The sequence below is a fragment of the Myotis brandtii genome, unplaced genomic scaffold (assembly GCF_000412655.1).
Source record: "Myotis brandtii unplaced genomic scaffold, ASM41265v1 scaffold105, whole genome shotgun sequence".
Classification (NCBI taxonomy): domain Eukaryota; kingdom Metazoa; phylum Chordata; class Mammalia; order Chiroptera; family Vespertilionidae; genus Myotis; species Myotis brandtii.
In genome coordinates, this window is record NW_005353538.1 from 6,697,567 (window position 1) to 6,709,304 (window position 11,738).

An 11,738-nucleotide genomic window follows, 5' to 3' on the forward strand; every position below is an offset into this window, starting at 1 on the left:
CTAGACCCGTGGTCGGCAAACTGCGGCTCGTGAGCCACATGCGGCTCTTTGGCCCCCTTAGTGTGGCTCTTCCTAAGCCTTAGGAGTACCCTAATTAAGTTAATAACAATGTACCTACCTATATAGTTTAAGTTTAAAAAATTTGGCTCTCAAAAGAAATTTCAATCGTTGTACTGTTGATATTTGGCTCTGTTGACTAATGAGTTTGCCGACCACTGTCTAGGAGAGTGATGGCGAACCTATGGCATGCATGTCAGAGGTGACACGCAAACTCATTTTTTTGGTTGATTTTTCTTTGTTAAATGACATTTAAATATATAAAACAAATATCAAAAATATAAGTCTTTGTTTTACTATGGTTGCAAATATCAAAAAATTCTATATGTGACACGGCATCAGAGTTAAGTTAGGGTTTTTCAAAATGCTGACACGCCAAGCTCAAAAGGTTCACCATCACTGGTCTAGGAGATGTATTAGTAAATTGGATTCTTTTTTCTTTTTGCTCTTCTGATTGGGTGCTTTTTGCCTCCTCATATTCCAAATGATTGATTTGATCCTCAGAGTTCTTTAGTCTACAGTTGAATCTCTGTAAATTGTTCTTTATTTCAGTTAGCGTATGCTTAATTTCTCACTGGTCCTTTTTCATGTCTTTGACATTTTCACTAAGAACCTTGAAAGTCTCATCAAGATCCGTGATGAGACTTTCAACTATGGTTTTGAACTCTGTATTCAGTAGTTTGCTTTCTTCTATTTCTTTCATTTGTGACATGTTTTTTTGTCTCCCCATTTTGGCTGCTTCCCTGTGTTTATTTCTATATATTAGGTAGAATTGCTATTTCTCCTGGAATTGGTAGAGTGGCCTTGTGTCGTCGATGTCCTGTAGGGGCCAGTCGCTCAGCCTTGCCTGTCACCTGAGCTAGGCACTCTAGGTGTGTCCCTGTGTGGGCTGTGTGTACAGTCTTGTAGTTGAGCATTGATTGCTGTTGGTGTCTCTGGGAGGAGTTGACCTCCAGACTAATTATGTGAGGACCAGCTGCAACTACAGTGGGAGAGCTGCTATGCAGGAGGTGAGGCCCAGCTGTGAAGCAAGGCAGGCTGGTGCTAGTGGGGATCTTGGGCCTTTTATTGATAGTTTGGGGCATGCTGACACAAGCTGCAGCTTGTTTGAGAGATTTAGCAAAGTCTGAAGCCTGAGCCAAGACAGGCCATTCATATGGAAAAGCCACTGCAAACAGCTTGGGTGGGGCTGCAAATTGGATGGGACAGGTCTCAGGGAATCCCCAGGATGGAATAAACAGTGTGGGCCAGGCTGATGGAAACTCAGATATGGCTGCCAGTCAGCCCTGTGACAGGGGACGTCTCAGCACAGGAACAATGACCCTTACTAGCACCCCTGTCTAGGAGAAAGCTGCCACCAAGTTCCTACCCTGATGCAAGACAGCTCACTTTCTCCCTGTATGTGACTGGGTCCCTCAGAGTCACCTGGTGCTGGAGCTCAGAGGAAGTGAGTCTGAGTACGTTCATGTGTTGGCCCTTTAAAAGGAACATCTGGGTCTCCAGCAGCCTCTGTGCCCCTCAGCCACAATTCCCACTGGTTTTTACAGCCTGTAGTTACGAGGACTTCTCTTCCCAGCTCTGGAACCCTGGTCTGGGGGTCTGGAGTGGGGCTGGGACCTCTTGTTCCTCATGGGCAGCCTCCATAGAGATGATCTCCCTCCCAGTTAAAAAACGACACATGTGGGTGTTGGACCAGCCTGTTCGGCACCTCCGCCCCTCCTACTCATCTCAGTGTGCTTTCTTCTTTACTTCTCCAGTTGTAAGACTTCCATTCAGCCAGCTTTCAGGCAGTTCTGAATGATGGTTGTTCTGTATTTCAGTTGTAATTTTGATGTGGTTGTGGGAGGTGGCGAGTACAGGCATTTACCTACGCTGCCATCTTGGTTCTCTCTGGGTCTAGTCTTAATCTTAATTTGAAGCATGATATAATCCCTGCAAGAGCCAGTGCATGGTAACTGGTGAAATCGGAATAAAGTTAGTGGATTATGTCAATGTAAATTTCCCAGTTGTGATATTGTGCTGTAGTTATGTAAGACATTGTAATTGGTGAAAATGGATGAAGGATGCATTGTTTCTTTTTTCATGTGATAAAATATACATAACATAATATTTACTATTTTAACTATTTTAGGTGTACAATTCAGTGGCATGAAGTACTTTAACAATGTTGTGCAACCATCACCACTATCCATTTCCAGAACTGTTTCATCATTGCAAACAGAAATTCTGTACCCCTTAAATAACAGCTCTCTGTTCCCCCCTCTCCCCTTCTACTTTTTGTTTCTACAAATCTACCTGTTTTAGTTACCTCATATAAGTGGAATCATATAAGAATTGTTCTTTTGTGTCTGGCTTACTTCATTTAGCATAATCTTTTCAAGGTCATCCATGTTGTAACATGTATCAGAATCTCATTCCTTTTAAAGGTTGAATAATATATATACACATACCACATTTTATTTATCTGTTGGTGGACATTTGAGTTATTTTTACTTTCTGGCTACTGTGAATAATACTGTTAAGAACATTGGAAAATAGTCCAGCTGGTGTGGTTCAGTGGTTGAGCATTGACCTATGAACCAGAAGATCATGGATCGATTCCAGGTCAGGGCACATGTCTCGATTGTGGGCTTGATCCCCAGTAGGGGGCAGGTGATCAATGATTCTCTTTCATCACTGATGTTTCTCTTTCTCCCTCTCCCTTCCTCTCTGAAATCAATAAAAATATATTTTTAAAAATGAACATTGGCATACAAGTATCTATTTTAGCCCCTATTTTCAATTCCCTTTGGTATTTACCTAGAATTTCTGGGTCATATGATAATTCTATGTTTAACTTTTTGAGGAACTGCCAAATGGTTTTCCATAACAGCTGCACAATTTTACATTCCCACCAGCAATGTACAAGTGTTTCAATTTCTCCACGTTCTCACCAACACTTATTTTTTTTTTACATTTTTATAATAGCCATCCTAATGAGTATGAAGTGTTGTCTCATTGTGGCTTTGATACACATTTTCCTAATGACCAATTCTGTTGAGCATCTTTTCATGTATTTATTGTCCATTTGTTTATCTTTGGTGAAAGATATTTCTTTCAGTCCTTTGCCCATTTTAAAATCAATTGTTTTTCTGTATTCTTACAACTGCATGTGAATCTGCAATTATCTCAAAATAAAACCTGTTTTAGTTACCTCATATAAGTGGAATCATATAAGAATTGTTCTTTTGTGTCTGGCTTACTTCATTTAGCATAATCTTTTCAAGGTCATCCATGTTGTAACATGTATCAGAATCTCATTCCTTTTAAAGAGTTTATCTCCTCCCAAATCTCCACCCCATTTTTCTTCACTGCCTTTTTAGCTCAACAGTGCCTTCAAGCAACTGTTTTAAACATTTTTGTCCAGCTTTTCTGTCTCTCCACATGACCTCATCTACCATTATTGGGAGTCTCTTTTTGTTCAGTTATGGTTTTGTAAAAGAAAAAAATATTTAACTAAATTTAAAAGTAATTAAAAAAACAAACTCTTCATGTAGTTTAAACATAACACTAAGTCTTTACTCAGTAAAAACATTTCTGCATGAGATGGAGATAATATGGACTAGGTATATGGGAGAAATGGCAGTTCGTTCTCCATCTTAAAATATTTTATGGGAGAAAAATGTACTTAAAGCATTCTTATTATCAGAAAAAATACACTTATCTTATTAGAGTCTCTTACTTAAACATCACCTCTGCAGAGAGGCTATGTTGGGGGTCCCGCTTGATAATTCATTAGGAGGATTCACGGTCCCCAAAAAAATCAGCAAAAGAAAGCGGTGCAGGGGTGAAGTCTGGAGGAAACTGAATCCTTGGAGGCCCGCATCTGGTTGTCCAGGGTTTTTATTGGGGATCTTCACACAGACATATAGCCCCTCCATGGGCAATCTCAGTTACTGAAGCTCCAGACCCCACAGAGAAAGCAGGGGCTCGTTATAAATCACATTTCAGCATAAACTATCTGGATAAATAAGTACAGTGTGACCCAAGGCCTCAGGTACGCAACATACTTTTATCAGGCAGATCAGTCCAAGGAAGAGCTTGGCTCCCAGGTGCCAGACAAGGGCCAGGCAGGAAAACAGGCCTTTCTTGAGAGTGTGCAGAGTCTGAGCAACCTATGCCTGCTAAATTAACCCTTTTCCGCCCAGAGGTCTATCCTGACCAAACCTGAAGAAGGAAGCAGCCCTTGTTACTCGCTAGTTCCCCACCCTGCAATATGTTTCTTAATGGCATTTATCACTGTCAGAACCTGGGCTATATAATCGTTTGTTTATTTGACACTAATTAAACAACATGTATTATTTGCTATCATTCTTTCTCCACTAGACAATAAGTTCCATGAGACCAGAGGCTTTGTTTTGTTCACTGCGGTTCGAACCTGGGACCCCTCAGTCCGAAGGCCGACGCTCTATCCACCGAGCCAAACCGGTCCCGGCTGCAATATGTTTCTTAATGGCATTTATCACTGTCAGAACCTGGGCTATATAATCGTTTGTTTATTTGACACTAATTAAACAACATGTATTATTTGCTATCATTCTTTCTCCACTAGACAATAAGTTCCATGAGACCAGAGGCTTTGTTTTGTTCACTGCGGTATTCCCAGTGTCTAAAACGGTACCTGTAGTAGGTACTCAACAGGTATTTGTTGTATAAATAAATGAGTAAAAATGATCATGTGTGCAATTACTTAGGAATGCCAATAATGTTGCCTGGATCTAAATTTTGGGACGTGCTGTCACTGTATGAATGACAAGTTCCTCATCCATTTACTTCTCTCTCCTGAACAGGTCTACAATTCAGTAGCCACATCTTTCCCTCGAAGGTTTGTTTTGCCCTTACGTGTCAGTTTGAACGCCCCTGAGGGAGAGAACCTCAGCCCGTTGTCCTACTCCTCGGCCAGTGCTGTGAAACAGGCTGATGGCAAGGTAGGCTCTGAGCAGATATTAGACGAAGACATTGGATGTTAGTGTCGTTTTTACTCACTGGCCATTTCCCACAGTGTTTGACGGACAGTAGGTTTCATAACATTCAGCTGAGCAGGCTCAGGTCCAGGTACATCGCTTGCACAAGAACCGCAGAATTCGGTTTGGGAGTGAGCACTGTGTTTACTGCTCTCTTCTGTGTTTTGAAACAGATATACGCAACTTTCGAATGGTTGTAAAATGTTTAAATATTTGAGGTTGGTATTGACCACCCCTGCCTTTTGGATAATTTGTGCTTATCACAGGCATCTTATTGGGTAGCTATCAATGTCTTAGCTTTAGTAGAATAAAAAGCCCACTTGTACCTCCTATCAGCTTAGTCACAAAACCAGATAATCTTTTACGCATTTTTACCCATGATGGAAAGAAGAACAATATAAAAAATTACATAGGACCTCCATTTCCAAGCCCTGTCAGAAACTCGTACAGAGTGTTACCCCCCTGCCCCCCCCCCCCCCCCCCCCCCCCCCCCCCCCCCCCAAATGACCTACACAAGAAAATAAGTGAGGATTAAGCAATCACTTACAAATCTTTTGGAACCTTTTCAGATTTGGTGCTCTTATGAAAATCTACACCCTGAGAACTTAGAACAGGAAGGAGGTGTTGAATTTCCCCAGATCAACTATGGCCAATTCTGTGGCAAAAAATATCGTTTCTTCTATGGCTGTGGCTTTCGGCATTTGGTAGGGGATTCTCTGATCAAGGTTGATGTGGTGAACAAGACACTAAAGGTAATGAAAATCTCTTTTGTTTTCTAAACCCTGAAAGGACCTGCTCTGCCCTTGGAATGAGTTTCTGTTTAGATTAAGGTAGCTTTTGAGCTTCTCTAATATTTAAGCAGCTCAGCTATTTACTTTTATTAAGTTTGAGAACCATGGAATCACCTAAGTAGGGGTATGTTCCCTCCAGGGAATCTAAATGAGTCACAAGCCCAGAAATAGAATTCTGAGCTTGATGTTATTTTGAGAGAAATCATGGGGCTAAGGTTGTTGGCATAACTATATTTCAGGTTGGTAGGAAATTACAATTTCACAAATTGTGTTTGATGATGATAGAATGTGCAGCTGCAAAAGCTCCCTCTCTCTCTCATATATTCAACTCAGTAAGTCTTTTTTTGTGTGTGCTTTGTTGTTGTTGGAATATTATATTGACAGCCAAATTCATGCTGGGAGGGGAAAAAAGCTATTGAAAGCTTCCAGCTCATAACTAACCTTCCAGCTCATAACTAAGCTTCCAGCTCATAACTAAGCTTCCAGCTCATAACTAACCTTCAAATACTTTTTTTGGGGAGTTACAGGTTTGGAGAGAAGATGACTTTTATCCTTCAGAACCTGTTTTTGTTCCAGTACCAGGGACCAGTGAAGAAGATGGTGGGGTTATTCTTTCTGTGGTGATCACCCCCAATCAGGTAAATGTATTTCCCTGTTACCAATCAGAAAGAAAAGTAATTCTGGGCCTTTTGAGGGCTATATGAGGGATATATTCAGTGAAGCTGTCGATTTATTCCAGTGTGGCACCTTCTCTTTTCTTCCTGTCCTTACCATTTATGTACCCTTTTATGATAATCCATACTTTTTATTGGTTTAAATTTCTATTTGTAGAACTATGGTAATTTATATTCGCATAGGAATGCAGTTACAAACTACTTTCAGACATATTATTTTATTTACCCATTAAAACAACTTTGTGGGATACCATTTACACATGTGGCATTTGTAACTTAAGGAAGCTGAGAGAGATTTGTATCAGATCTCACAGTAGTAAAGCCAGTATGTAACCCCAGTCTTCTGACTTCCAGTCTAATATTCATACCATCTGTGCTGTCACTCAATTGAGTGACCCTAAAGTCTAATGTGGTGAAGCCCGGATCTGGTGTCTCAATAATATCTAACATCTCCTTTGGGGCAATCTTGTGGCAAACAGGCTCCCCTTGAATACCAGCTCTGACGAATCCATAGAGGCTGCCTGGGAGGTAGAACTCTAACCCTTTCAAAGGGCTTGGTGAGGAATGTTCTCTGATCAGTGAGTCAGGCCTGCCGTGGTTTAGGAGGGGTTAGTCCTAATACCATGTACTTGCCACTCCAGTATTCATACCAGGCAAGTTTCGGTCTGCCTTGCAGTGATATGTTTGGTCAGCTCCCAAGTAACACAAGATGGAGAGAGGCAATTCTAATTCGGAAGAAAGAAGTTCTGTGAAACAGGTAAAAAGATCCTTAAACAATCACCTATGAAGGTGATTGATATAAACAATGTAATTTTTCCACTCTAGGTATGAGCTTCCCATTCACTCCAGTTCAGCAATTCAGCAAACATTTAGTGACTGGGCAGGCAAGGCGCTCTACTAGGTACTGAGGATAGCTATGAGATGAATAATACATGATCTCCCTCTTAGAAATTTTATAGCCTAGTGGAGGAGAGAGATATATTTTTAATAGAAAAAAAAGGAATTTTAAATATTGTTTCTTTTCTAGAATAAAAGCAACTTTCTCCTAGTCTTGGATGCCAAGAACTTTGAAGAACTGGGCCGAGCAGAGGTGCCTGTGCAAATGCCTTATGGGTTTCATGGCACCTTCATAGCCACCTGATGGAAGAACCACGAGGTCTGGGGACCAGGTTTAAAATGAATGTGCTCTGTACAAAAGAGGACCGAAAAGGGCACCTTACTTTCCAAACCATAGACATCTGGTTTCTAAATTTCTATTAAAAAAAAAAGAATTCAAGAAATAATTATGGTTTTATATTTTCTTAGGGCTCTTCCTTGAAAACACTGAGCAAGTGTTGATACCACTTTTTGAAGAGAGTTTTACATTTGTATTTACTTGATATATCTTCCTCTCGGCAACGAGAATGCATGAAAGGAAAACTAGAAGTGGGTCATTACCACCACCAGATAGGTAGGTGACAGAGACCCTCACACTTGGCAGAAGAAATCTGAATAATCATAGGTAGTGGAATATGAATATAGATCTGAAAAGCACTGGGTTTTTCTATCACGGCCTGCCTGTTACCACTGGCCTCAGGTGCTCAAGCAGACAGGAAGCCAGCGGTGTCACCCTGATGGCTTCCTTTAGACTGGCTGCTTCTCTGCAGTCCACAGCAGATGCCACTGCAGTTGGACCACCCGTGACCACCTCCCACCCTGCCCCTAGTTTGGCCTTGGCAGGGTGTTGTTTTGAAGTATTACAGGATTCCAGGGCAGGAGGAATGGGGGAAGCTGAGAGAGGAAAATTAGGACAAGGCCAAACATTGTGGGTAATTTGCAACTGGCCTGCAAACAACAAATCGGTATGTTCCCCAGGACACTCTGGGAGCAAATAGTTAAAGACCTCCCTGCTGAGAGAATGCAGAAAGGGAGGGGGAAAGGGAAAGGAAAAAATGGCACTTTTACTCCCAAAGCAAAGCCAGCAGTCTCAGGGCTCAGCAAGAGAGAGTTGCCAGGATCCTGGGAAGACCACAACAGGAAAACCTTGAGACTTAACCTATACCAAGATACTCAGCAAAAGAATCTTCTGAAACCTACAGACAGGAGGAGGGTATATTACTCCTCGAACTTGCTCCAGACACTCGCTTTTCCGGATTAGCTGGGAAAGCCCATCTGTGCTCCAAGCCGGATGAGGTAGAGTTGCTTGCTTTGCTTTGCTTTTTCAATAAAGGTGCATGCTTTAATCACTTTAATAAACTGGCTTTTCACAATGCAATCAAGAGCTCTCCTATAAACTCATTTATATGAGAAGACAAGGATGGAGGTTAGGGACAGCCCTCTCCCACTAGCTCAGGGAGCTGTCCTGTCTGATAACACCTTTCTGGTGTCAGTGAGAGGTGCCTATAACAGAAGGACATTGCTAAAATCAGGCATTTATTCTAACCTCCAGGTGTCTAGTTCTTCAGAGATTAATGAAAAATCATTAGTTCTTCATTTATTTGGGCAACAGGTTGTACTAGAGACCATGTAATCTCCACATTTCTAAACCCCACCAGTTTTCACTAATAGCCCAAATCAGCCTAGGTTTGGCACTTAAGCCACACTCTTCCCAACACCCTCAAAATCCCTTTCCCTTCAGTTATACTCCTTCCCTCTGCTGAATTCCAGTCCCGGGCCAGCTAAACCTTCCATGCTCCCTCTGCCTGTTGAGCATCACTGGAAAAGACCCCCAAACATGTCTTTTGGGAGCAATTGTGAATTCATGATGAGGCTCACTGCACAGTCCTGGACCAATATAGTCAGTTTCTTCTTAATTTTCTTTCTTTTTTATAAATCCTCACCCGAGGATATTGTTATTGATTTTAGAGGGAGGGGGGTGGGAGGGAGGGAAGAGAGAGAGAGAGAGAGAGAGAGAGAGAGAGAGAGAGGAGAGAGAGAACGAACAATCAATGTGTGAGAGAACTTGATTGGTCGCCTTCTGAATGTGCCCTGACCAGGGATCAAACCCACAACCTTTCAGTATATGGATAATGCTCCAACCAACTGAGCCACATGGCAGGGCTGAGTTTTCTTTAAGAGTTATTGTAAACACCACAAACCCTACCTCTTTAGTTCCATATGTACAGATGCCACATGAGAGAGTTTACAAAGTAAAAGTTCTAAGTTTTGTGTTTGTATTAGTGAGATACAGAACAACAGTAGCAGGCATACAATGGCAAGAAGAAACCTAAGCAGAACAGATATATCAGATGTGGGAGCTTAGAGGCTGAGGTAACCATCAGAACATAAATCTCCTGATACTTCTCCAGACAAGACATGGAGGTTTGATCTTCTCTGGATCTGAAGGCTGAAGGAGCCACTAGTTGACATCCAGGAAATATACAGGTGTGATCATGTCTTTCCTCTGTTTATAAACCTTTACTCCATCCTACTACACAGGGAGGGAAGTTTAAACATATAAAGGTTAGTAGCGTAATCATAAGATTTTGACCCACGGATGCCTGGATTCTGGCTTGGCCCTGCCATCTATGAGGTTCTTGAAGAAGAGGACAGAAAGGGGTCAGTGATGTTTTGTAATCTATGTACACATGCCTGGTAATCCAGTGCAGAAAGTTTCGAGTGAGCATCTGACTAATGTTGAAAGCCTAGGCAGGGCCTCTTCCTCTCCCTAAGCCCAACTCATCACTGGCCAGTGTCCAGAGACTCAAGGAAAGGGCTGTGTGGTCCACAAGTGAGGGGAAAAGGAAGTAGTGTTCACCCTTGTGACCTTCTCTCAACTAATCATATCTGTAAAGACCTATTTCCAAATAAAGTTATATTGTGAGGTACTGGGGATTAGGACTTCAACCCATTAATTTGGGGGATACAATAACTGGATCACTGAGGGTGAATTTTGTGAGTACCTTTATATTGAACTAGAGGCCTGATGTGTGAAATTCGTGCAAGGGGCTCAGCCCTTGCAGCCCTGGCCGGCCCTGGCTTGTCTGGAAGGTCATCCAGATGGTTGTTCTGCTGTTCAGTTTAATTAGCATATTACCTCTTTATTATATAGGATTAGCTTTAATAAAAAAATTTTAGAGCAAGAATTCAAATTCAATGACATACTTTACTAAAGCAAATAGATAAAATGATTTCCCAGAAATGTCTTTTATTAGATTCTTCAAACTATTTTTGGAATAAGTGTCTGTGTTAAACACTGTCTGTTTGAGTATCACTGATATAGTCAGTATCTGGGAAATATTGTTTGTATTATATGTGATCTTGGTTAAGTACTTAACTATTCTGGGCCTGTGTTTTCTTACCTGTCAAGTGGGAGGACTGAACTAGATAGTCTATAAAAAAAAATCTCTGAAGCTTATAATTCTTTGAAGTTTTTTTTCTTTGCAGCACAAGGGGGAGATGAGAAACATTTTTGGAAAAATGTGTGAAGAATGTTTGGTACATAGCATGTTAATAATTTAATGCAGAACCAATAATATATAGCTGGAGACCTGAGGCACTTGAGAGAAGTCACCATTGGGGCTTATATATCAGCCACACCCATGATTTTATTTGTCTTTCCCAGTGCTGGGGGGAAAAATGCCTCCTAGTAGATATTCAATAACTATTTGAGGAAAGCATGAATGCAAGCAAGACCTGGTACGGTACTGGGCATGTAAGTTGTTTGCATATTCCTTATGAGTAGTTGTGAGGAAACGAGAGGTGATGCATTCGACATAGAATCGCTGGTGTGGGTGCTCATGGGTGCGCGTACTCGCACGGTGCCAGCCCAGGGTGACACACGGTTTCACAGTCCAAAGGTAGTCTACTCTCCGAAAGCCGCGTGGTCCTGCACGTACCCTCGAATTCCTGCCTCCTTTACCATAGGAGACCGGCCCTGCGGTAAACCAGACACTGGAAGTTTCTATTGTAATCCAGGGCATGTAGAAGCGACTGGGAGGGGCGGCTCAAAGAAGTCTCTCCGGGGCCCAAAGTGTGCCCAGACTGACCCTGACTGCGTGGCATGGCCTCAGGCTGAGCAGACATAAAAATCAACATTAAACCCATTCATTTGACCAGGGCTAGGTATGCCCAGCTACCTGAATCCCGGCTATCCCGAGATCCAATCAGCAAGGGACAGTGCTGCAGCCTCCAGGCCGGCAGAGGGAGCCCAGCCCCAGGGCGCAGCGCAGAAACTTCCGGGCGCAGCGCGCATGCGCAGCCCTGGCGGGAGGCTCCGCCCACCCCAGCTACCG

The 11,738-nt window shown here is 42.2% G+C and overlaps 2 protein-coding genes across 2 annotated transcripts in view; both read left to right on the forward strand.

The window, feature by feature from the left end:
• The window catches only part of BCO2 (beta-carotene oxygenase 2), a 38,603-nt gene extending 30,807 nt beyond the window's left edge, over window positions 1-7,796 (forward strand). Inside the window, exons 8-11 of the mRNA XM_014539691.1 lie at window positions 4,887-5,024; window positions 5,630-5,812; window positions 6,379-6,489; window positions 7,553-7,796. Of these exons, the coding sequence (XP_014395177.1) occupies window positions 4,887-5,024; window positions 5,630-5,812; window positions 6,379-6,489; window positions 7,553-7,666 (546 nt within the window). The 3' untranslated portion in view covers window positions 7,667-7,796. The remainder of the gene's footprint in view (window positions 1-4,886; window positions 5,025-5,629; window positions 5,813-6,378; window positions 6,490-7,552) is intronic.
• A 45-nt stretch (window positions 7,797-7,841) lies between these two features.
• PTS (6-pyruvoyltetrahydropterin synthase) overlaps window positions 7,842-11,738 on the forward strand; it is a 12,111-nt gene continuing 8,214 nt past the window's right edge. The window contains exon 1 of the mRNA XM_005856859.2: window positions 7,842-7,975. Within this exon, the coding sequence (XP_005856921.1) occupies window positions 7,929-7,975 (47 nt within the window). The 5' untranslated portion in view covers window positions 7,842-7,928. The remainder of the gene's footprint in view (window positions 7,976-11,738) is intronic.